The sequence below is a fragment of the Furipterus horrens genome, unplaced genomic scaffold (genome assembly GCF_987537825.1).
Source record: "Furipterus horrens unplaced genomic scaffold, mFurHor1.1.pri manual_scaffold_4, whole genome shotgun sequence".
NCBI lineage: Eukaryota > Metazoa > Chordata > Mammalia > Chiroptera > Furipteridae > Furipterus > Furipterus horrens.
Genome location: NW_028327174.1, coordinates 54,233,568 through 54,256,534, shown reverse-complemented (window position 1 = coordinate 54,256,534; position 22,967 = coordinate 54,233,568). Strand labels below are relative to the sequence as shown.

Here is a 22,967-nt window from a genome sequence, read left to right as displayed (position 1 = left end):
GGGTCTCAAGTTTCTTGACATCAATTAGAGCAGCCGGCCTGGGCTCATTAGTAGCCCGGGGTGCAGGGCTCATCAATAATGAATTCACCCCACACACTACACACACACACACCCCCAGCTGCCTGCAAGGTCATCCCGCCCTCCAGCCAGCTGCCTCCCCTTGGTAAGCTAAGCAGCCCCTTCTGAGACTTCCCTAACTCAGTCCCTAGGGCAGTGTGGGAGGGTGGACAAGGCTTGAGGGCAAAGGGGTCTCAATGACTAGCCAGCCACACCCAGTTTGTCCCAGGACCCCACCCAGGAGGAGAAAGAACAGGAAGAGGCATGGAGGAGTGTATGTGTACGGGTTGGGTAACAAGGTCTGGGGAGAAGCAGGCTCGGCGATGGTAGGGTTGGATGGCGTGGTGGTAGGTCAGATCTAGAGCAAGAGGACCTCCTTTAATGGGCTCAGAGACTCCACATTCTCCCCTAAGACCAGACTTGAACAGCAAGACCACAGTACCCTAAGATCTCTGGGCCTCTGGATCAGAACAAGACCAACGCATTGGCAACCCCAGCATTCTCTTGCCCTTGAGCTGGAACATCTTGGCAGGTGCAGAAAGAGATCTTTTCTTCAAACCAACCAGATCCGTGGGATGAGGACAAGACCCTGCTGAGGCCCAGAAACAGGAACTTGAACTTCCTGTACTTTAGTTAGCCATCTAGTCCCAACTTCCCTGCAGAACCCAGGAATGCTAGTCCCCAGTACTCTTCCCTTCAGTGTTCCAAGATTCCAGTCCCGCCACCTTTCCACTGACCTCTTCCTTCCTGCCACCACCCTCCCTAAATCTTAAGTGTTCTGATTCCCAGTCACACCTCTGTTTCCTCTGTCTAGGGTTGGCCTGATGCTGGCTGCTAGGAATTCTGGGAGGGACTCCTGCCACCCTCCCTCTTGGGGCAGGTATAGACAGGTCCAAGCTATAGTAGCTGCATCTTCCCTAGACACCTCGAAGACTTCCAGACTCCAGCATTACGCTGGCATCCCTATTGCCTGCCTCCAGCCAAGTCCCTTTGTTGTCCTTAGAATACATCCAGTGTCCTGCACTCCGCCTCCCCAAACCCATACATTCCGTCCTATCCTCTATCCTCCCCTCCGCCTCACCAAACACCTCTCACCGGTTCTCTTCAGTTCAAGTTCACTTTAGTGGGGAGTACCTTGGGTTCAGGGCCTGGATAGATACCCCTATCCCCACCCCAATCCGTGTCATTTCTACAAAACTGAACCTCAGTTCTGGATCATCTGTCATCTGGTTGCCCTAGTGATCTCAGTTGCAAGCTTCTATTTCCACCTTTTTGGATCCATTGATTACATTCTCTTCACTCAGACCTTCCCTAAGGACCTAGGCATTTGAACCCCAGCCATAGATAAACCTGGTAACCATCTTCAACCCCACGTTTAACCTGAGACCTAGCCCCCAGACATCCTGTTCTAAAGTGAGAGAAACAACGTAGGACACAAACATTCTCTGCACCCCACCCCCAACTTCGCTCAACCTATCACTTCGGAGAGGATCAAGGTGACCCACCCAACCCTGGGCCCATCCTTCCTCAGAGTACTTAGGCATCCTCCACCCCATATCGGCCCATGACCAGACTTCCCGCCCTCAGACTCAGGCCTTCCCAGGAACCCAGGCATCTTCGTTTCCAGCTCCATCACCTCACACCGTCTTCTACATGTGTTGTTTCCTGACCCTGGCTGCAGTGACATAGTAAATCCAGGAGATCCAGGGCCAGCAAATAGAAAAGAAAGCGGGAAGGAGAGAGGAGCCGCCAGGACGCCCCCTCACGGATGCCGTGGTTCCCCCTCCTCCCCTCTTCACCTGCTGCGGGCTCCGCCCCCGCTCCGCCTAGACCGGCCTCTGCTCCTCCCCCGACTCCTCCCCCTGTACCCCCAGCCCGGCCAGAACGGCCCCCGGGACAGAGCGACGCGGAACCCCGGGCGCCTGGGTCGCCAACATGATCCTCGGTGAGTGGGCTCTACGGCACCGGGCTCCAGGCTCCTGGGTCCCTCTCAGTAGGTCAACCCCCCCCCCAACCTCCCCGGCACCGCGGTGACTGCGGCCGCCCGTCAGCGACCGGTTCCCCCTCCCCCTTCATCTGGCTCCACATCTGGGGTCCCCTCTTCCCCTTTTCCCCTCCTCCCCAAGCTGCCGCTTCTCCTGCTAATCTAGCCAGTGGTAAAGGAGCAGATAGAGCTGAGTGAGACCCCCTCCCCATAATGAAATATTGCGTATTCATGGAGCTCATGAATATTCTATGACCGTCTACGAGAGGCTGGGGGAGGGGGCTTGTCCTGGCCTCATGGAGTAGAGGGGAAGGTTCTGACCTGTCTCCCCCGACCCTTCTGGGCCCAGGATAAGAAGGAAAGGAGGAAGCAGGGGGCGGGCAGGGGTGGGGGGGAAGGTGGGGTGTGTAGCTTCGAGGTGTGTGTGGTGGGAGGTGGGAACCTGAACGCTGGTGATGAGGGGGCTGGGGAGAAGAAGAGGTGGGAAACCGTCCATCCGAGAGCCCCTGCGGTTCAGATCCTGTCTCCGCAGCCATCCTGCCCCAACACGCCAGGACCTGCCCCTCTCTCTCTCTGCTCGGGCTGCCTGGGCCCTTCCTTCCTGGCTTCCTTCTTCCTTCTTCCCCCACCCCACCCCCATCTCTGCCTGGTGGAGGGGAGGGGGCACCAAGAGAGGAAGGGGCAACAGAAAGAGTAAAGATGGGGGAGGGAAACTCCCCTGGGGCTCTGACAGCCCGTCAGCCACAGCCACCCCATCCTCATGACCTACATGGAAAGGGAACCCCGGGTGGGGGAGGAGGGGCACAAATGAGCTGTGTGCTGGGCTCCTCATCAGCTGGGCTCCAGGCCCCTGCCTCCAAATAGTCCCAAGGCCTGCTCTGTTCTCTGACCTCTGACATCTGCCCTGACTAGGTCAGTTCCTGGGCTCCATTTATGATGGGAGCACCACCAACCAGGCCCCGACACCTGTGGTCTCCCCTCCCCCACTGGGGACACCTGGCTCCGTGTTGGGGCCCCAGGGTTTGCCTGGCTCCTGCCTAAGCCCGCTGCTGTTTTCATCCTTGGCTCTTTTTCTTTTCTTCCTGTATTTGACCCCAGTTGACTTCCCACTAACTGTCCCTATCCCCTTCTTCATATCTTCCTCCATCTCTTTTTCTCCCACTCCTGAATCTCCTCACTCTCTCACCACTTTATGTCTGACCCTCTGCACCTGGCACTCCAGCATAGCTATTAAAGAAATGAAGGAACGGAGTCACGACTGACTGGTTGCCTGCCTCCTTCCCAAGGGTATCTCTAGCAGGGAAAAGACTCCCACCCATCTGTGGAGACTACCCTAGAGTGGGACCCTCACCACCACAACATGGACTCAGGTTCCCAGAGCACAGGCTCTACATTCCTCCAACCTGTGCAATCCCTGTACCCTGGCCCCACCCTGGGCACAGGCCCCACCCTACGCATGAGGCCCAGGGGCAGCATGATGCTTGCCCAGAACAGGCCAGTGTGAGCCATACTTCCCCTGGTCAACAGGACCTAAAGAGGACCTCAGGGACCTGCTCAAACCAGACCATGATCCCACCCCAGGAAGAAAGCCTGGATCACCAGTTGGACCTCCACATCTCCCTGGAGGACACTGTAATTAACCCCCTCCTGGAGCCCAGCCACAGAGGGGCCGGAAGCCTGGTGGCCCAGGCCCATATATCTTAGCCCTCTTTGAGGAAAGAAGGGGAGAGGAAGAAACTGCCAACTTGGGCGCAGGGCCCATACTAAGGTTTTCAGGTTCTGACTACGGAGGACTACAAGCCTAGCTGCATGGTGGCCCAGCCCAGCAGGTGAGGCCCAGCCTGTCTTGTGGGCCCAGGTTTAAGGTGGCAGTTCTAGGCTCAGGTTCCCTGTTCCAGATTGTTCTTACTGTCCTTTCCAGCTGGGCTACCTCATGTGGTGAAGGAGGAGCCATTGAAAGAGGCCCTTTCCTGTCAGATTTTGAAGATGTCCCAGGTTTTTTTTCTCTTTACCTTTCCTGGCCACCTTCTCCCTTTGGCCCTGCCACCACCCCCACCATCCCACTCTACCCCGGGGTTATTAGGGATGATGTTTTGAGTAGTTGTTCATAATCATCCCCTTGTTACTTTCATCTTTGACTTCAAAGCCTTTCCAGCCCTCAGCCTGCCTTTTGCCAAGATGGAGGAAATTGAGGCTAAAGGAGACATGTACATGGAACTTGCTCAAGAAGGCAAGACCCAGGGTTTCAAGGCTCTCCCCTCAGTCCCTAATATTAGGCATTTCTGGGAAGATAAAAGAGGCCAAAAGCCCTGAGAGGAAAAAAGATGAATTAGAGAAGAGACCCCAGTCCAGACTCCAAACCAATTTCTCCCTTGGCTGCAGAGTCTAATTCCTTGTGCTTTTCACCACCTTGGGTCCTAACACAACTTGCAGCCCTGACCCTGATACCTCTGTCTAATCTGAATCTCATGCTGGCTCATCCTCCAGACCAACACAACCCACAGCCCTACCCTCACACCTTTCCTGGCTCTTGCTCCTACGCTTACTGGGCCACTCCCTGAGCCAGCTCATGGCAGACACTCCCATTCTTTACCACGAGGGCTTGAAGCCTCAGACCCAACCTGAGATAGCCAAGGGACTGGAACTCCTACCAAGCCGGAATTTCTGGGGAATAAAAAGACCAGACCCCAGTGGGATGGATCCTTCAGCTGTGGCTTGGTGCTAAAGGGGAAACCAGAGTAGGATCAAAGTGCCTAGAGGGTAAGCTAGGGTACAGAAATGGACAAATGGGCATCCATCCAAGGGTCTGAGAGTTTACCCCTCTAAAGTTCATTGGGAACTGTCTTTAATAAAGCATTTGGCAGTTCCCCACAGAGCTGGGTGGGGCTGTATCTGTTGGAGGTAATTACTCTAATGAGCTATCCTCTGGAGTGACCTGCCCCAGTCAGGCCCCAGTTCCTCCCTGCCCTGCCCTGCCCTGCCCTGCCCTGCCCGTTTGTGCACGATCACATGCACACGCGCACACACACACTCCAGTTTGCTCTCTGTTCCCTCTTCCAAACCTGCCTGAAGCCCTCATATAGCCAAATAACAGAAACCCAGACTTTCCTACTTCATCTGCTTCCCCAGTCCTTACTATATTCCTGCCTTTCTCACCCACCTCCCGTTCCTACTCTACCCATAAATGCGTAGTGCTTGAAAGCCCTGTGTCTGGAGCCAGACACGCAGATTCAAATCCCTTGCTAGCTGTGTGACCTTAGTTAATTAACTCCCCCTCTCTGAGTTGATTGTCATCAGCTGTAAGATAAGGATTAATCTATTTAGCAAACATTTATGTATTGAGCTCCCTTGTGGCATGCCAGCACTTTACATGGATTTATTCAATCTTCTCCACAACTTCATGAGACAGGTACTATTGCTCTCATTTAACAAATGAGAAATGAGTCTGAGAGACTAGCTAGTCATCCAGCTAGCGCGTAGTGGCTCCACCTACAGGGAGACTATGTATGTAAAATGCCTGGCATATATTGACAACTATATCCCTCAAAAAGTGGCAACTATTATTATTCTTGGAAAAGGGGTGGGAGAGGTAACTGAGCCTTGGACTACCTGAAACCAAGAGCCCTGCTTCTGCCCATTTGTCCTGTAAGCTGCCACCTGCCCCTCTGCCCGCCTTGCTTCCTTCCCTCACTCCATCCTCATTTCACCCCTTCCTCCCACTTCCCCCACCTTCTCTAACCTCCCTCCCCCGAGGGCTCATGTCAGTGGAAAAGATGAGTTGCTGGCTGTAGGAAACTGCGTGGCTGCTGCCTGGTTTCCTCCAATCCCAGGAAGTGCATGGAACTTGCTCTCCTCTTCTTCTCCTTGAATAAGATGGGAGCCTGAGCTCAGATCTTTGCTTCAGAGTTAGACTGGAGTCCTTTTTGGGTTATGTAGCAAAGAAAGAATTTGCTACCGAGTGCAACAGATCTTGATTTAAATCACAGCTTTGATACTTATAAGCTGTGTGATATTAGTCAAGTTTTCAACTTCTCTGATCCTGTTTCCTCGTATGTCAAATTGAAAAAAATAGTATCAGCTACCTCCATAAAATCGTTAGTGCCTCAGAGATTCAATGTGATAATACTCAACCCCAGAAAGGGTCAAGGAACTGAGCTGCTGTCTCTAGTGCTCTGGGGCGGAGCAAGTGCCAACCCCAAACCAGCTGCTAAGGGTGGCTGCTGGGTGCCTGGGACTCTGGGAGTGCTCAGGTTTCTCTCACCATTCCTGATGCCACCCGGGGCTCGTTAAGGCTGCCCTGGTCTTGTGTGCCAGGCAGGAGGGGGTGGGGGGCAGAGAAAAGAAGCTATGAGGGGACAGACCAGAAAGGGGAGATGGTTGAACTACCGCATCAGTCTGTCTCTCCCTGTCCTGCTCTGTTTTCTGTCCCCTCTTTCTACCCTAGTCTCTATCTTTGTGTCCAGCTTTTCAGCAGTGTTCGTGTTCTTCTCTCTCATTTCACTCTCTTCCATCTCCCCATTGTTCTCTATCCCTTTCTCTCTGTGTCTGTGTCCCCTTTCTTAGTCACTTATTCCTGCTTCCATCCATCCTTTCCATTCCCTCTTACTTACTCTTATCTGTCTATGTGTCTGTCTCTCCCTCCTCTCCTTCTACCCCACCCCAATTCCCAGAGAATGGACACAGGGTATACAAAAAAAAGAGAGAGAATGGACACAGGGTGTACAGACCCCTAGAAGCCCAAGGGCCAAAGCCAAGCATCCTGCCTCTTCCTTTAGCCTTTTAGACTCCTGGAGCCCACTCCCTCAGACTTGACCTTCTCTGATTCAGACAGCATGGATAACCAGTCCTAGCAGTGGGTGGAAGAGACAGACCCCTACAGACCTTTCTGGACCAGCTCCCTGCCCCCAGCTGTGCCTGAGTCCTCCCTACCCCCTCCCTCTCGCCTCTGATTCCCCTAATCCCTGCTCCCCCGCCCTCCCCTCTGCCCCACTTTTGCACGACTCTGATTGGCTGATCCTACTGACTGGACTGGGGGGGTTGCTGGCAAGGCAGAGGGCAGGGGGCAGAACTGAGAGAAGGGGACACTGTCAGGCCCAGGCCCCTGGGGGGCCAGGGCCAGGCCACTGCCTGGGGGCAGCAGGCACCAGAAACTAAAGGTATGAAAAGGGGCCGTCTTTATGGAGGGAGCAAGTGAGGATCTGGGGGACCCTCTACCCCAGTAAGGTCAAGGGAGGACGGGCCCAAGTTTGCAGCCTCCTGGGTTTGCCTTTGTTCTTAGGAACCCCTGTTGCTGGGAGGGACTTGCTGGAGCAGTGAAGGGCAGCCAGAGTTTCCCAACTGGTGGATAGCGAGGTCAAAGAAGGGAGTTGGGCCAGAGGAAGCCCAGAGGGGTCCTGAGGGCCTTTGGGCTACCCCTTTAGAGCCTGGTGGGGTTCCTCTCATGGCTCCGGAGGGAGGAGAAGAAGGTTTGAGTGGGGAGGGGAGTAGTGGAGTGGCTGGTCTGGACTTTCATTTCCCTTTTCGGTCAGACCAAGGCATTCCCCTCCCAGAAGCCGGGTGGTAGTTCCTCCTGCCGAGCTGGAGCTGAACACTCCTGGTTAGACCAAAGGGGAATGGGGGAAGACAGGAAGGTTGGGAGAGGGGCTCTGAGAAGGGCCCGGGGCAGTCCACCTTCCAGAGCAAATGCCACTCACCTACTACCCACCCCCACTGTTGTTGACAATTAAGAATTATGATTGTGACAAAATCATAACTCTTTGGGGAGCCTGAAAGTTTCAGTAGCCCTTCTACAAATACAGGCCTCAATATTCCCCTCTGGGCAGTGGAATGAATCACCCACTTGGCTATTCTCCTTGGGGTGAAACCTAGCTTTGGGGATTCCCTGGGGGAAAGCAAAACCAGAAGAAGGGACTGGCCAGGGGCTCAGGGTTCCCAGGTCCTGTTGGTCCAGCAGGCAGTCTGCAGGAGTCTGTGCTCTTCCTGGGTCTGTTTAATGCCTAATGGTCTTGGAGGAGGGAGGCTAGAGAAAGGGGAAGTGAAAACCACCCAGAAGGGAAGGACTGGTCTGCACCCTCCCCCAGACCCACAGGCCACCGTGCTCCATTGCTCTGGAGCCAACAAGCAGGGAAGTGTGTATGCATGGGGGTCATACTTCTGAGTGTGGGGGCCCCAACTGGGGAATGGGAGAGATGGGCTTCAATGTTCCTGTCTCACATAATGCTTTTTCTGCCTTTCAGGCAGCCTGAGCCGGGCAGGGCCCCTCCCTCTGCTACGGCAGACCCCCATCATGCAGCCCCCACTGGACCTCAAGCAAATCCTGCCTTTCCCACTGGAGCCAACTCCCACCCTGGGCCTCTTTAGCAACTACAGCACTGTGAGTAGCAGCCTGCCAGCCTTCTCCACCCTCCTGTGACCTCAGCTCTCCCTCAGACCCACCCTTTCCCTCTTTTCTTCTTCCCCTTGTATCTAATTCCTTATCTTTTTTTAGAATCCCATCTCCCTTACTTCTAGTCAATCACAAGTATTATTGGCTGTCTGGTATATTATTAAAATAACAATAATAGCTAATATTTGCTGAGGTCTTGCTATGGGCTAGCCACTGTGCTAGGTGTTTTATATGATTCATCTCATCTAGTCCACCGTCTAGAGAAGTATGGAGACCTAGATTGGTGGTAGTGACCACAGGGAGGTGGGAGGGGTTATAGGATATCCAGAAAGAAGGAATAAGCAAGGGCAAGCATGGTTATTCATAAGTTCCAGCTTTCTGGAGTCCATAGTTGGGTGGGTAGATCTTGGAGAGCTAGTAAAGTTGTTTAGATTTAAAACAATATGAAATAGAGAGCCACTATCCATTGTTGAGCAGGAGAGTGACTTGGTAAGAGCAGTGTGTAAGGAAGGTGAGTGTAGCAGCTGGATGGAAGGGAGCAGAGGCTGGAGGAGAGTGGCCAGTTAGGAGGCTGTCCCAGCAATGTGGGCCTGCAGGGAAGTCTGGAGTACCAGACTAGTGGGTGTTTAGTAACAGTGGCAATGTGAGTAGAGAGGAAGGGAGACTGGCAATGTATTTCCAAGGAAATATTGACAAACCATGGTGAACAACCACTGTTTGAAGAGTTGAGGAGAAGAGGGAGAATTAGTCAAGGATGACTCCAGGGTTCAGGCCCCTGTGATTGGGAGGAAGAAGTCACCTTGACAGTAGAGGGTTGGAGGAAGAAGCTGACCCAGCATGAGGCTGCTGAATTCCCTTCAGGACATGGTGAGTTGGTTTACCAGTAGAATATTGAACCAAAAGTGTCCAGCAGACAGAATTTGGGGCCTGGAGACTGGGCTAGGAGCTGCAGTTTGGGGGAAGTCAGCCATATTCAACTCACATAACCCACCATCAAACCAGATTCAGCTACAAACATGTATTGAGCACCAGGCACTGTGATAGATGTTTCTATACACACTCTTGTTTAATCTTCGCCACAACCCAACAAGTAGACATTATTCCTGTTTGACATGTGGGAAGATAGAAACTGAGGCTCAGAAGAGTTTAGTAATTTATCTAAGTTGGCACAGGATGTACCTAAGGTATGATTTGAACCCATAGCCTGTGACTCCAAATAGAGTTCTCTTAATACTGCTTCCTCCAAACTCTTCCCAAAGAATCCAAACCAACATTTGCATTGCACTTTGAAATTTACAAATCATTTTCCATACCTCAATCTTGATAGCAACCCATGTGATTTTATCCTCATTTTACAGGTGAGAATACTGAGTACTTACTATAAGCAAGGCACTGCTCTAGATACAATGGAGACATGAGGGTGAATATGATATGGTCCAATCTTGAAGGAGCTTATATTCAGGGGAGAAATATAGACATGTATACAGTCATCTGCAAAGCAAACCAAAGGAAGAGTTGATAAATACTGGGAAACAGACACTAACAATGATTCAAGTGAACAAAAAAAATTTTATTTTGAGCACCTACTATATGCTGGGGGCTGTGCCTGGTGTCAAGGACACAAAATTCAGTTCACACCCTTGGGGAACTAACAGTTTAGTAGAAAACTAACAAGTTAACAGTTACCCTTCAGTGTGAGAAGAGCAGTGTCAAAGGCAGTTAGCTTGTGTGGAAGCCCAGGAGGCTATCAAGAAAGACTTGCTGGATGTGGTGGTGCCTAAGGAATCGACCTGAGTTAAGCAGGAGAAAAAGAGAGAAGAGGAAAAAGGGACTGAATCTGCAGCAGGTGATGTATGATTTGGACTTTGAGGAATTAGTAGTAGGATTTTAAAAGGAACCTTAGAGAACATTCTAGAGAGAAGAATATAGCATGAACAAGGTCTAGAAAAGAGCAGTTGAGAAAGTGCAATTGATTAGGTGTGACTAGAGCAGGAGGTGCTGGGGATACTTTTCCTCAACCAAATACCTGATCTGCACTTACCCTCAGGTCTCCAATCACCTCGCCCCCCCCCACCCCCACCCCCGCCACTTTATAGATAAGAAAATAATGATCCAAAGAGGTTAAATGACTTGCCCAAGGTCACAAAGCTACTTAGTGATTCCCATGGATAATCCAGGGTTTCTGACTCCCCAAGGGTTCAGAGCTCCACTGCCTCTACTAGGGAGTGAGGACTAACAATTTAAAGCCATGAGCATGGATAAGCTTGGAGAGAGCAGCAAAGTATTGAACAGCACCAACTTTGGCATCTGACTGGTTGGATTTGAATTGATGTTACAAAAGTACTGACTGTGTAGCCTTAGGCAAATTACTTAACCACACTGAACCTCGGGTTTTTTTAAAGAATTTATTTATTTACTTTTAGGGACAGAGGGAGGGAGAGAGGGAGAGAAACATTGATGTGTGAGAGAAACATCAATCAGTTGTCTCTCACATGCTCCAAACTGGGGGACTCGACCCACAATCTAGGTATGTGCCCTTACTGGGAATCAAACTGGCAACCTTTCAGTTTGTGGTCTGGTGCTCAACACTCTGAGTCACACCAGCCAGAGCTGAACTTCAATTTTTTACTAGCTGTAAAATATGGTAGTAATAGTACCAGTTCACAAGGTTGTGAGAATCGTACTACATAATCATGATGCTTAGCACAAAGTAAATGTTCAATTAGTGGTAGATGCTGTGGTTATTATGTTATTGCTATTATTTTTATTTAAGGGAAAGACAGTATGCCAAGGTCTCATCCTTGGGGAATAAGCAGAATTAGGGAGTGGGAACAGGAAGAGGCTGTAGCAAAGGAAATGGAGGAGCAACTGGAGGGGGTGGGAACGGAACCACAGAACCAGGTTCCTGTAGAGTTGGAGAAGCCAAGGGAGAGGGTATGGTGGGCTGTATCAATAGTGTCAAATTCTGCAGGGGAACAGCCGTCCGTCTCGAGAGACGATGGTGTAGCTTCTTAGGTGTCTATCTGCACCGCCGAGAATGGCTGTGCAGTCCGACTCGGGAGTGACACGGCATCTGTCTCCTCCCGTGTTGAATTGACATCTTGCGATGACGCTGGAGTGTCCTCTCCAGTGGAGCTGAAGCTACAGAGCCTGGGCAGGGTGATATGGAGGGTCTGCTGTTGCCCATGCAGCAGACCCCCCCTCTCTTCGCAGCTGAAGGGTCCAAGGGAAAGACGGAGTCGATACAGCTTGGCTTCAGGTGCGCCGCAGGAGTTGCCGGTGTTGACTACAACGTCAAACCGCCTTAGGGACTCCGGCTCCGGATTTTCTGTCGGGGTTTACTCCCTTAGCCTTTCCCCTGAAGAGGTATGCCGCAAGGCAGCGGAGGTTTTTTGGAGTCAGAGTTTTCCTTCTCTGATGTACCCTGACTGGAAGATCGAACCAGCAGGGGAACAAGGACTGTAGAAAAGCTATAGACGGACCTTTGGCAGTACTGTGCCGCCGTTAAGAACATGGCTTTGGAGTGAGGCTGCCCAGGTTTAAATTCAAATCCCAGTTCAGCCACTTCCTAGTTTATGACTTTGAGCAAATTATTTAACCTCAGTTCCCTCATCTATAAAATAAAGATAATAATAGTACTTAGAATAGTGGTTGTGAAGATTAAATTAGATAATCCACAGAGTTTAGTATAGAGGCTGGCACATTCCAAGGGCTCAATCAACATTAGGAGATGGTGGCTTTATTATTATTTATGGCAGAGTTCTCTCCCTCCCTGGACTAAGTCTCCTCCAGACAGTTCTCCTAACTGGGCAGTTCCTACCCCTTTGACCCCTTCCTGCATTATGTGTCCCTCTGCCCTTGGACATCCCTCACAGTCTCCCAAAGACAGCCTCTCTCTATGTATATCCCAGTCCCCTGCCTCACTCATCTCTCCGCCCTAGATGGAATGGGGGGTGATGAGGTCCAGAGATATAAGAGGGAATCCGAGGACCCGTCCAGAGAGCATGAGGAGGTGTCTAGGGGAGTGGGCAGTCTGTCCTCCTGCCCCTCGTCCCCCAATGCTGCCCCCACTCAACCGCCAGAGGGCAGTAAGTGCATGAAGCATAAACTCTTAAGGACCCTGGTTCTCCAGCAGGTGGCGGGCGAGGGAAGGAGGTAGGAAGAGGTTAGGAGCGAGCTCTCCAGCCTGAGGTCGGTTCTGTCCTAGGCGCCCGCAGTTCCAACCGTTTCGAGGAGTCACTGAGAGAGCAGTGCCTGACATCTAGCTACCTGGGCTCGGTTTTCCATCCTTAGCAGAGAAAGTGGCATGTAAAAGAACACAAGTCCGTGTGCAGAGGAAGCAGGGGAAGGATCGTCTGAGGACTCGGAGGAGAGGCTGTCAGTAGAGGAGAAAGGGGCAGGGAGGAAGGGATGGAAGAAAGGAGAAATGCCCAAGCTAGAGAAACAGGGTCCTCCATGGGGACACTAGACCCGGCAAGGGTCCCCAGTTGAGGGAAGTCGAGGTCATCTGATCAATGTCCCATCTCCAGGCCGAGCGACCCCTCACACCATGACTTAGGTCTTCCCTGGAAAGAGGGTCTGACATGGACTCTCCCTCCTCTCTTCGCCCTTGCCCCTCTTCACCCCTCTTAGACTCCCTGTGCCCGCCCCCGCCCTCGGCCCGCCCTCGGCCCCGCCTCCGGGGCGGGTCCGGTTCCGGCCGGCGCCGCCTCCCCTTCTCCGGGCCGGCCGGGCCGCACAGCCCCGAGCCACCCGGGCAACGAGAGCCGCTTTCCTGGCCTCCCTGACCCGGCCCGGCTCGAGGCCCCCGCCCGGGTCCGCCACCCCGGGCCATGGAGCCGCGGCCCCCGGGGTCTCGCAGGGTAAGCCACCCGTCCCCTCCTCTTTCCCTGGCTCCCGCTGCTGCCGCAGCGCCTCCCACCCCCACCCCATCCCCGCCCGCCCCTGCGGGGCTGACTACCTCTCCCTTCTCCTGGTCCTCGGGTTATCCGGCCCATCCCCCACAACCGGCGCGGCCCCAACCAATCTCTGGATCCCAGCTGGCGCCCTCAGACTGCTGCCACCATACCTGGATACCCCAGACTCTGCTTCTCAGGTCCTGAAGTCTCCCAAATCTTCAGACATCCCGTCAGGTCCTACACCTACCCTGAAATTACCATGCCGCTCAGATCCCTCATATCCAGCCCTGACCCCATCCCAGCCTCTCCTTCCCAGCATTCCTCCCCCACCAGCTTCCACCTGCTCTTCAGACAGCCCCTAGCTCCCTCTCTTTCCTATTTCTATCTGCCCTGTCCCTCATGTCTTCCCATCGCTAAGATTCCACCCCCTTCCCTTTTCGCCTATATTTTGGGGGATGGGAAAGTGGGGTGGTCAAACAAGGGGCAGCAGTTACCATCAGATAAAGAGCAATGGAAGGTAATATAATCATAGCCCCCCCCCTCGTGTTCCTGATCTGGTTTCCCCCTTCCCTCCCCCTTGCCCTTCCCGATTCATTATGCCCCAGCTTCAGGGAGCAATTCCCCTTCATGTCTGCTGTTGGAGGGCAGGTGGAAGGGGACCATTTTGTGGACCTCTCCAGGCAGTTCCTAGGCCAAAATTCCAGGGAAGGGGCTCTGGAGTGGAATGGGCTCTGGGAGGTGTTGGCCTCCTCCCATCCCCAGAGAGCCCTCATCTAGGTCACCAGGGCCTCTTGACCTTGGCCTGAAGGAGCACTTTAGTAGCTCACATTCCACCTGCGCAGGGATTGGGCCCAGGAGCCCTCGCTTCAGCCTGGTATCCCCTCAGTTCCCAGAGAAGAGGGTCCTTGGGTGGGAAGGACCCGCCTGACTGGGTTGATGCCCTCTTCCCTGCCGACCCCCACCCCTGGTTGGTATTTATGGACTTAAACCTGAGGAGGGGGTTGTGCAAGAGAAAAGGCTCTAACCCTGGAGGAAGGACTCAAGTAGGGCAGGGACCATTCTCAGGGACTGGATGTTGGGATGGTCTGCCCACAAGTCATCCTCAGAGTACTGGGTCCTCAGCCACTCAGGGAGCAGGCTGGGGTGATGGGGTGAGGCACAGACAGAATCGGGAGGCTTGCGCTCCCCTCTCCATCCCACTACTCTCTCCCTATTATTCTAATCTACTTAGGTTTCCTGGCCCAGATTGGGTTTCTGTTTGAACTGAATTCCATTCCCCACACAACATGTGAGGAAGCCCAGGGACTAAGGGGAACCCTGAGGCAGAGTGGGGGGTCCCTGAATAGGAAGGACTGAAACTTGGAGACTGGGAGCTGAAAGCAGTCATCTGTCTCCTTTGTCTCATTAAAGCCCGTCTCCAACTTGGTCTGTCTTTCTCTCTACCAAACACATCATACATTCACACAGATAAACACACAGCCGAAGATTACACAACCTGGGCATTCAGTTGGCAGAACCCCCAACACAGAAATGTTGATACATAAATGATACACACACAGCATGTGACACTCTTTCACACTCCACCCATGCACAGATTGATCACAGTCTGCCTAGACACACACACAGACACACCCATTCTTCCCACTTGGCTATTCCTTGAACAGGGCTTTTTGGAGGTGAAAAGTGAGTCGCTGAGAGGGGCTGCTTCCAGACAAGAGCAGGCCAAGAGATTCACACTTGTCAGACCAGTTATCTGAACCTGCTCATGGTTCCTGCCTCTACCACTACCAAATGGGGCAGCCGTTTTTGCAGAGATGTTAAAATCCCTTTCCTGACATTACCCCCAACCAGCCAGTGAGACTACTGGGGAGAGCAGAGGGACAGGATCTGTGGGCTTTCTAGACTTGAATCACCTTCGTCCCCTTGCCTCACATTCCTGTCTCTCACTCCTGTGTCTCACTTGGATCCATGAAGTCCTAGGCACAGGGAGGGGCTCAGCTAAGGAGCTAAAGACTGCCTCCACCAAGTCCCCAGCAACTGTTTTTTAATTGAACCTTCCACCTGCAAGATAAGATTTCAGCTCTAATTTGATTCCATATTTATGAGAAGTCCAGAAGGATCACCCAACCCTCCTCAACTGCAGCTGCATTCCAGGCTTGCCTCTCCCTGGCTACCTAGGGGCCAGGAGGAAGAAGGATGGACGACTGTGTAGGGAGGCAGTTTTTATGCCTCTAGGCCCCTGGCTTCATCCCCTGATAGCAGAAGGCCTCAGAGAGAAATTCCCATCCCCTTCCCTCCTCACGTGAACTCTTCGCCTGAGCCTGCAAAGACATCTGCTGATGCTGGGTGGGGGCAGAGACAGTTTCTAATCCTGCCCAGCCCGACAGCCCTGCCCCAGAAGCCCCCTGTGATCAGAGAGAGAGAGAGAGAGAGAGAGAGAGAGAGAGAGAGAGAGAGGGAGAGAGTTCAGAAGATCTCTGCGCTGCCTCAGGACAATTCAGCTTCTTAGGTTCTCCCACTTATTCCTCATTATTTTCTAGAGCCTACTCTCTCCTGAGTTATTATACCCCCTCTAGAAACTGTTGCCTTACAGAGGTTCAGGACGTGAGTACGCTAAGGTAACCTAGAGCCCAGAGATGGGAAGTTGGAAACATCTGTCTCCTGGGACCAGAAGCTTGGCTTAGCAGACAATCTTGCCCCAGAGGGGAGGCCAAAAAGGCCTTAACTGAAGGCCCTAGGATCTGGGGTGCTTTGAAACTTCCTGTCAGTGGGCCTCTGGTGGAGCAGCCTAGCTGTAGGACATAGTTCAAGGTGACAGAGTTGGATTTTCAGGGTATAATGGACCAAGGCAGGAATCCAGGTTCAAGTACCAGCTCTGATATTAACTTCTGGAGTGATCTTAGGCAAACCACTTCTACTTTCTGTCAAACAGGAGCACTGGGCCAGTGGGTCCCTCGAGTCCCTTCTAGTGCTGAAGAGATTGGGCTGGAAGGGAATCCGGGAGGACCAAGATTCAGAGCCCTCAGGCACACTGAGGGCTAGGGAGGAGGCTCTGGGGACTTTGGTTCAACCCAGCTGCCGCCACTGGGGGGGATGATGGACATGAGCTTGTGCTGGAGCTTCTGGCTCACACCAGCCTGCCTCCACAGATGGACCCTGTACAGAAGGCTGTGCTTTCCCACACTTTTGGGGGACCCTTGCTCAAAACCAAGCGGCCCATCATTTCCTGTAATGTCTGTCAGATCCGCTTCAATTCTCAGGTAAGAAACCCATTCACTCATCCACCCAGTGGGTGGAGCAGGGGCAGCCAGGAGATCTTGGGGGATGACATAGGCTGGGAGCTCTGGGAGAGGGGCAGGGATTAGAGGGTAATCAGGGGAAGAGCAGGGAATGGGTTACTGTAAAAAGGGCACAGAATAATGGAAGATACTTGAAAAGTCCAAGAGATGACTATATTTCAGCATGAAGCAGACCAGTCTGCTAAGGCTGCGCCCTCCCTCCTTTAGGGACTGGTGTATCCCTGGCTCGGAACTTCTTGGAACACAGGTAGCCATCAGTGTCTGGGTAGGAATGTGGCCTCTGGCCCACTGGTCCTTGGGAACAGAACTGAGTTAAGTTATTGGCTCCCCTGCAGAGTCTGTGCCCTCCTCGGCCTCTGCTGAACTCTTCCCCTGGCCCACCCACTTTCCTCTAACCTAGCTTCCTCCTCTCTCCACCCTCCTCCCTCCAAATCATACACAGAGCCTGGCCCCCGCTCCCTTCCATGGGACTTTCCAATGGGGAAAAGCCACCAAGAACTCAGAACCTAGATGTCTGGCTTCCCAGCTCTTCTCCCTCCAAGGATCCCTTGGGACTTCCACATGGGTCTAGAGGGGACTTTGTGAGGTACAGGTTCTAAGAGCTTTTGGAGAAAAACAGCAGAGTCTCATTCTGCTGAGTAGAGGAAAATAAAGCGTGTTCTGTTTCTCTACTGAGTCCACACATATACACACCGTGCTGCCAGGCTCTGCACACCGCCACACCACCCCTGGGCTGTCAATCTTTTTCTGCCTATCCACGCCTTTTATTCCTATTCTATTCCTGTCTGGGTGACCTTGTAACTCCAGGATTGTACATTCTTAGCAGGGGGTGCACATGGTGGGGGTGTGCAGCCAGGACTAACCCAGCTTTAGGCCCCTCCTTCACCTCAACCCCAGGCATCCCTTCTCCCAACCCAGGCTCCACTCACTGGTGGAGGGTAGAGGACCAGAAGAGTGGGGCCAATAGCAGGCAGCCCTCCCTTCTTTTTGCCCTCCCCATCCCTTCCCAACCAAGAGGCTCTGTTTTGACAGCTGTCTCTGCTGCTGTCTCTGTCTCCAGAGCTGGGCTTGGGGCCAAGGTCCTCAAAGGTGTCTGTAGAGGCTTCAGGGAAAAATGAGACCCAGGGGACAGCAGTCAGTGTAGAGCCCAGGCCTCAGAGCTTCTGGGACTCCCAGACTGAGGGCAGAAGTGGCAAAGGCAGGATCCTGGGACCAGGGGTCACAGGCCCAGGGTCTAAGAGGATGCTAACTGGCTTGATTGCTAGGCCCCTCCCATTTAGGATTCTGTAGGTATGGAGTCCTCCCTCACCTCAGAACTAGGTGGGAAGCCTGAGTCTGCAACCAGGCCATGGGCGTGGTAGTGGGTGGAGCCTGGGCTAGGTACGGATCCAGGTTCCCAGGGACTCAAAGTAGTCCAAGCCCCAGGAATAAGCCGGGCTCCTTGGCATGGGGCTTTACATCTCAGTGGCATTGGGAGAGATTCACTGCATCCTGCTGAGACCACCCCAGGACCTAAAAGAGCTCTATGGGGAGACGTGTCAGATGAAAGGTGATCTCTGTTTTCATTTTCTTCATCCCTACAGAGCCAGGCTGAGGCACACTACAAGGGTAATCGCCACGCCCGAAGAGTCAAAGGCATTGAGGCTGCCAAGACCCGAGGCAGGGAGCCTGGCGTCCGGGAACCTGGAGACACAGCTCCCCCAGGCAGCAGCCCCCCAAATGGGGATGGTGTAGCCCCTCGTCCAGGTATATCTGACTCTCCCACATTCTTCAACTGATCTTGTCTCCTCTGTTCTTTCCCCACTTCCCAGAATTCTCCTCTGCTTTCATCTCTCTCTTTCTCAGCCCCCACGTCACCCCACCCCTACCCAAGGTGAGTCCTGGAGCCAAGTACAGTAATGCAGAATTTCCATCCTGTCACCCCACCCCCACCCCAACTCCTCACGACAGAGTTACCACTGTCTGTCCTCTGCACCACCCAGTGACTCAGAGAGGGGCTAGGGTGAGGCCACCTGGCAAACTTCCTCAAGAAAAAGAGAACCATCAAATCCAGAGAGAGGCCCCTTCATCTTGGGAAAAGGGGTAGGGGAGAGAGTCAGGATATCTGAGGGCCTCAAATAATCTATCCAAGATTATGCAGAGAGGTGGGCAACTCTTTGTATAATCTGGGATAGATTATTTGACTTCTCTGGGCCAGAGTTTTCTTTCTTTTAAGATCCTTGAGGTCTTTTCTGGCTTTACAAAAGGCAACTCTGAGATCCTTTCTTCTCCATGGCTAGTGCCATCTTCACCTATATTCCCAGCCAAGAAACTGGAAAGAAGGAATAGCAAGATAGGAAGATATGAGCCACCCCTATCCTGGGATTACCACATCAGATGTCAATTATAGCCAACTTCAGAGAGACCCAGCAGCCCATTTCCTCCTTACCTTGCCTGTCCTTCCTGCCCTACCCTAAGCAGAATGAGAACTAAGCACCTATACCACCAGCTTGGGAGCAGGCCCCCACTCTCAGTACACACACACACCATCTCTCAGGGATGCACAGAGAAGGTGGGCAGGGGAGCTGAGTTCTCACTGTGCTCTGGCTGCTTCTTAGCCTAATCATCTTGGGTTCATTTGATAACATCTCAGTAAAACAGGGATGATGATGATGGTGGTAGGTAGCATTTCTTCAATAGCACTGTTCAGGTTCTTTATGTGTATTACCTCATTTAGTTCCTATGGTATCTCTCTGAGAAGTTAATGATACCTACCCTGCTTTAGTAAGCCATGAAGTCCTATCCAGACTGAGATGTGAGTGTGCTGTCTGGATTGAGATGAAGATAAAGGATGTCAGAAATCAGTAAGTGAAATAAAGGGAAATCCACACTATGGACAAGCAAATGAACACCTACAGGGGTCAGGAGGTCCCCTCCCACCAGCTTGCCACCCCCACCACCAGCCTCCTCATGACCCGGAAACTGGATCGGCTGTTGGAGCAAGAATGGGAGCGCTAGAGTTTCCCCTGTACAGAGGCCAGAACCCAGTGCTGAGGCCTAGGGCCTGTGCATCTTTAATCGAGCCATGAATTATAGAGCAGCCCTCATCCCTGTCTCATCCCTCTCCGGTTCTGCTGTTTCTGTTTCCCTTTGCTATGTCTGTGTCTGTCTCTCCCAACCTGTCCTTGGTCATCCTGCCTCTGTGCCTTCCTAGAGTTCTTGGGCATGCCTCCCTGGGGACTGGCTAGGACTCTGGGAAGGGGCTGGCCGGGCAGGAAGCCCAGGCTAGCTGGCAGACCATTGAGGGGTGAATCCTTGTTCCATGCCTCTCCCCCTGGCTAGGCTGGCTACAAGCTTCACCCTGAAGGGGATGCCAGTGGGGCTGGAAAACCCTCTCCCTGCTTCTCCTCCCCACCCCACCCCCGGCCTCCGTCATTCCCAGCTTATGGAGAGTGAGCCAGGCATTGCAGTCTCACACCCAGTCTGCGGCAGCTGGACCACATCTGGCTCTGGCCCAGCATGAGAGCATGCATGTTGTCACAGGGTGGGGACTCCTGGGCTCTTGCCTCCAGGAAATAGGGGTGGGTCTCCTTCACATAAAGAATCTTCTTCCAAAGCCATCTGGGGTGACCCCTATGTTTCTCCCCCAACAACAGTTTCCATGGAGAATGGACTGGGTCCAGCCCCAGGATCCCCAGAGAAACAGCCTGGCTCCCCATCCCCTCCCAGTGTTCCAGAGACTGGTCAGGGCGCAACCAAGGGTGAAGGGGGTACTCCAGCCCCTGCTTCCCTGCCTGGGGGTAGCAAGGAAGAGGAGGAAAAGGCCAAGCGGTTGCTCTACTGTGCTCTGTGCAAAGTGGCAGTGAATTCCTTGTCCCAGCTTGAGGCACATAACAAAGGTATGGACTCCTTTGCCCCCACCCCTACTCCCCTGTCCTCAGCTCACTTCTGTTCCCTACATCCTAACTCCTCTAGCTTCTAATACCCCTGTACCCTCTAAGACTTACCTACGAGCTTATCTCTATGCCTAATCCTCTCCACCATTCCTTAGCCCCTTACTTCCTCAGTCCTCCTCCTTACCTTACTTTTTTCTTGTTTTTTACTTAGGACTCTCCCCTGGCCCACCCTGTGCTTGGGTGGGAGAATCCCAAGGGGCTTGGAAACCCTCTACTCCCGATGCCTCCCATATTGTAATTGGGAATGTGTATATTTGAGGCCTAGTAGACCTAAAGAATTTTTCCTTCACTCCTTACCTTTTGTCCTCTGTGGGTTTCAGGTACTAAGCACAAGACAATACTGGAGGCCCGAAGTGGGCTGGGCCCCATCAAAGCTTACCCTCGGCTGGGGCCTACCACTCCTGGGGAGCTAGAGGCCCCTGCCCAGGACCGAACCTTCCACTGTGAGATCTGCAATGTCAAGGTCAACTCGGAGGTCCAGCTGAAACAGGTAAGTCCAAAGCCCTTCCCAGAAATGCTGAGGAGTCCCACCCGCTATGCAGGAAGGGAGAACAGGGAGCCGGAGTGAGGACTCTTCTACAGGGTCTTCCCTTGGATCCACAGAAGAGGTAGGGCCAGGTACTTGGGCTGTGATTGCCAGCCTTATGGCCCTGCCTCCGAGGGTTGCTCCTTTCCTGGGGGCTCACATGCCCCTACCCACTCACCCCTGCAGCACATTTCCAGCCGGCGGCACCGAGATGGCGTGGCCGGGAAGCCCAACCCGCTACTGAGCCGTCACAAGAAGCCTAGGGGTGCGGCGGAGCTGGCGGTAAGGCTCTAGGCGCAGAAAAATTCTGCAATGGGGGAACCGGCGCGGGGAGGAGAAGGGGACGCGGGCCGCCCCGGGTGAGGCGGAGTTTGCAGGGCCAAAAAGAATGACTTCTCCCTCTCTTCCCGCCTCCTCCCCCGACCCCTGCAGGGCACGCTGACTTTCTCCAAGGAGCTGCCCAAGTCCCTGGCCGGCGGCCTGCTCCCCAGCCCCCTGGCGGTGGCTGCGGTAATGGCAGCGGCAGCAGGCTCCCCGCTGTCTCTGCGCCCGGCTCCAGCAGCACCTCTTCTCCAAGGGCCGCCGATCACCCACCCCCTGCTCCACCCAGCCCCCGGGCCCATCCGAACAGCGCACGGACCCATCCTCTTCTCCCCTTACTGACCTATACCGTGAACCCCCTCCCGTTCAACGCCCCACCTCCAGCCGGGACGCAGGCCTCTGGGCTCCCAGGCCGCCCCTCCTCCCGGCACTCCCTGAATGATCTCTCTCCTTCTCCCCCACCCCGAGGTAGGGGGTTCCAGGAAAGGGGAGGGGTAGTGGGGGAGGGGGGCTTCAGAAGGGGGGTAACACCCCAGATCTCAGGGAACCCCGCCCCCTGCCCTTCCCTCTCCCCTAGAAAAGGGGGGGCCGTCTCACCCCGAGCCCCCTTGGAGACACCCCCCCCTCCCAAAAGCCATGTCCATCCAGCCCTTCCCCCCAAACCTAGCACAAAACGGGGTTCACAAGCCATGGTCGGGGTCCAGGGGGCAGAAATGGATTTTCTTGGCAATAAGCGGACTCTGGGACTCCAGCCCCCTACCCCAAAATTGAAGCGCTTCCGTGAACACCCCCGTCCTCCACAGGGGGAGGGGAACAGGCGGCATCCCTCATAAGCACTTTGGTTTTACCGCCTGCAACCTCACTGTGCCCGCCCCGCACCATGCTCCTGCCCCAGGTCTAGCTGGGCCCATTGCAGTGGGCAGCACTTGGGTGGGACCAAGTAGATGCCCCTTGTAGACCCTTTTCTCACCTTCTTCCTCCCCAGTCCGGATTCCATTCTTTTCACCAGCACCCATCGCCCAAGGGGTACTGAGGGGGGCAAGGGGTGTCCAGTCCAAGCCCACCCCCGCCTCGCCTTCCGCAAAACTGTGAGCAAAAAGCAATAGAAGCCTCACCCCCCCGCCCCTCCCCTTTCCGCTGGATTCAAAGTCTATAGCCTCCCCCATCCCAGCTCCTAGACCTCATGGCTGTTCCCTTCTACCAGACACCACAGTACAGCTCGGGCGGAGGTGTGGCCCCCACCCTCACCCCGTGATTTCCGTATTGTCAGCCCTTCCAGCCACTGGCCCAGGAAGGGGACGGCCCCTTCCACTGGCCTTCCCTTCCCCATCAACTCTTTCTGCTTGATGATGTAGCAACCCTGGTCCCCGACCCATGTCTTTCCCTTTCCCCTCTCCTTGACAATAAAGTCTGGATTCGTTACCCTCTGTCCCCCAGACTCAGACTTTCAATCTTTGCCCCCTGTTTTGGGGAACAATAACATTGGGGTATGTATATATCTGTATGGTGAGGGAGACAGGCACACACGAAAGGGGACCAGAAGAAAGAAGGGGTTAGGGAAA

General features: G+C 53.6%; 1 protein-coding gene across 4 annotated transcripts; it reads left to right on the top strand.

The window, feature by feature from the left end:
* Window positions 1-1,895: 1,895 nt before the first annotated feature.
* Window positions 1,896-22,332, top strand: ZNF385A (zinc finger protein 385A). Of its 4 annotated transcripts, none has more exons than XM_090273313.1 (8): window positions 1,896-2,002; window positions 8,278-8,414; window positions 16,474-16,584; window positions 18,207-18,369; window positions 20,259-20,501; window positions 20,879-21,048; window positions 21,271-21,366; window positions 21,517-22,332. In XM_090273313.1, the coding sequence occupies exons 1-8, from the start codon at window positions 1,993-1,995 to the stop codon at window positions 21,745-21,747; spliced, it is 1,161 nt and encodes a 386-aa protein (XP_090129439.1). In that variant the 5' UTR covers window positions 1,896-1,992; the 3' UTR covers window positions 21,748-22,332. The 4 variants fall into 4 exon arrangements, with proteins under 4 accessions (XP_090129439.1, XP_090129442.1, XP_090129440.1 ...); XM_090273316.1 differs by having other exon boundaries at window positions 1,913-2,050; XM_090273314.1 differs by lacking the exon at window positions 1,896-2,002 and adding an exon at window positions 7,140-7,197.
* The last annotated feature ends 635 nt before the right edge of the window (window positions 22,333-22,967 follow it).